General features: G+C 46.1%; 1 protein-coding gene across 1 annotated transcript; it reads right to left on the reverse strand.

Moving 5' to 3' along the window:
* Positions 1-299: 299 nt before the first annotated feature.
* On the reverse strand, positions 300-1,138 carry LOC131148341 (NDR1/HIN1-like protein 1). Its single transcript, XM_058098057.1, has 2 exons — positions 1,115-1,138; positions 300-1,013 (listed from the first exon to the last, which is right to left on the reverse strand). The coding sequence occupies exons 1-2, from the start codon at positions 1,136-1,138 to the stop codon at positions 300-302; spliced, it is 738 nt and encodes a 245-aa protein (XP_057954040.1).
* Between the last annotated feature and the right edge of the window lie 309 nt (positions 1,139-1,447).

The following is a 1,447-nucleotide window of genomic DNA, read 5'->3' on the forward strand; positions in this document are numbered from 1 at the left end:
GAATTAACAACTAAACTAACAACTAACAACTGAATTAACAACTAAACTAATAATTAAAGAAAATACATCTGCTAATATACCTCATCAATAAAATTACCTTTCTCCAAGAAAAAAAAAATCAATTGCATTAAAGAGGCATAATCTTGACAGTAGCAATAAAATTTACACATCAAACCCACCTCCCAATCCCAACTAGCCAAATTCTTTATGTCGCAAAGCAAATGCACCCAATGAAAACCTATAGTCCGGAGCAAAAACAAAAACAAAGAAATTGACAAATTAAGAAACAGATGAACAACTCAAACGTCGACGGAGCACCTTGAAGCCATCTGGTACTTAATGGCATCCCCCATCACAATCCCAGTACTCTTGCTCCCCCACGAGATGAACGCCGGACAGCTCACCCTCAACCGGTACCTGAGGGACACCCAAGTCCCCACCTTCCACCTCACCCGTCCCCCCACCTTTATATTCACAAGCACCGTCCCCGTCATCTGATCCTGCACCAGCGACTGCGCCACCTGCGGCGCCACTGGCAGGTTGGCGCCGGAGACGACAGGCGACCAGATCACCACGTCCTTGTGGCCCTGGTAGGTCGCCGGCAGCCCCGCTGACAGCGTGACCTGCTGATTCCGGTAAGACACGTATAGGACGAGCTTGTCGTAGTAGACTCCCACCCGGGCGTTCGGGTTCCGGGACAACACCGTGGCCTGCATGATGGATGTGAGGGCGGCGGGACCCGACACATTGAAGGCGAAAACAGTGACATCTTGGAGAACGAAGGCAGGCTTGGCGGCACGCAGGATGATCCATACAAGGAAGATGATGAAGAGGACGAGGAAGACGAAGGCGAGGACGGCCGCGGTAAGGCGGCGGTAGGATTGACGCTGGTGATAGCATTCGAGATTGTATGGGTCGTAGTTTCTCGCCCGCGGCAGGTGTTGGAATTGCTGTCCGTGAATGATGGGACTGTGGAAGCCGCCGGGCGGGCCGGGGTTCAGGTGGATATCTATCTGAAAATTATTTTAAATTGCGAGGAGTAATTATGAATTTCAGAGTAAAAAGTTTGCATGAAGAAGAAAATGGGCATGAAGAGTGTGTTTGAAGTTCTAACCTTTCTGGGCATGGTCATGGCCATGGCTTCGTCGGAGAGGAAGAGAGGCAAGGAACGATCACCAACGAGCAAATGAAATTATGGAGGGCATGCATGCATTTTTTTAATAAAGGAAGATATTGCAATGGTCAATGAGAGTTATAAGGAAAGTTTACATAAATGATTAACATAACATTTAATACGTATAATTTAAATTATATGGTAATCTGGTTCCAAAAAAAAACTGCAGCTAGCTAGCTCTTCAAAATTTTATGTTCCTTTGAAGTCCATCGATGTTTAATTTGAACTTAATTAAATGCATAGCTAAAGACGGCATCTTTTCATTTTGGGCAA

The sequence above is a fragment of the Malania oleifera genome, chromosome 2 (assembly GCF_029873635.1).
Source record: "Malania oleifera isolate guangnan ecotype guangnan chromosome 2, ASM2987363v1, whole genome shotgun sequence".
NCBI lineage: Eukaryota > Viridiplantae > Streptophyta > Magnoliopsida > Santalales > Ximeniaceae > Malania > Malania oleifera.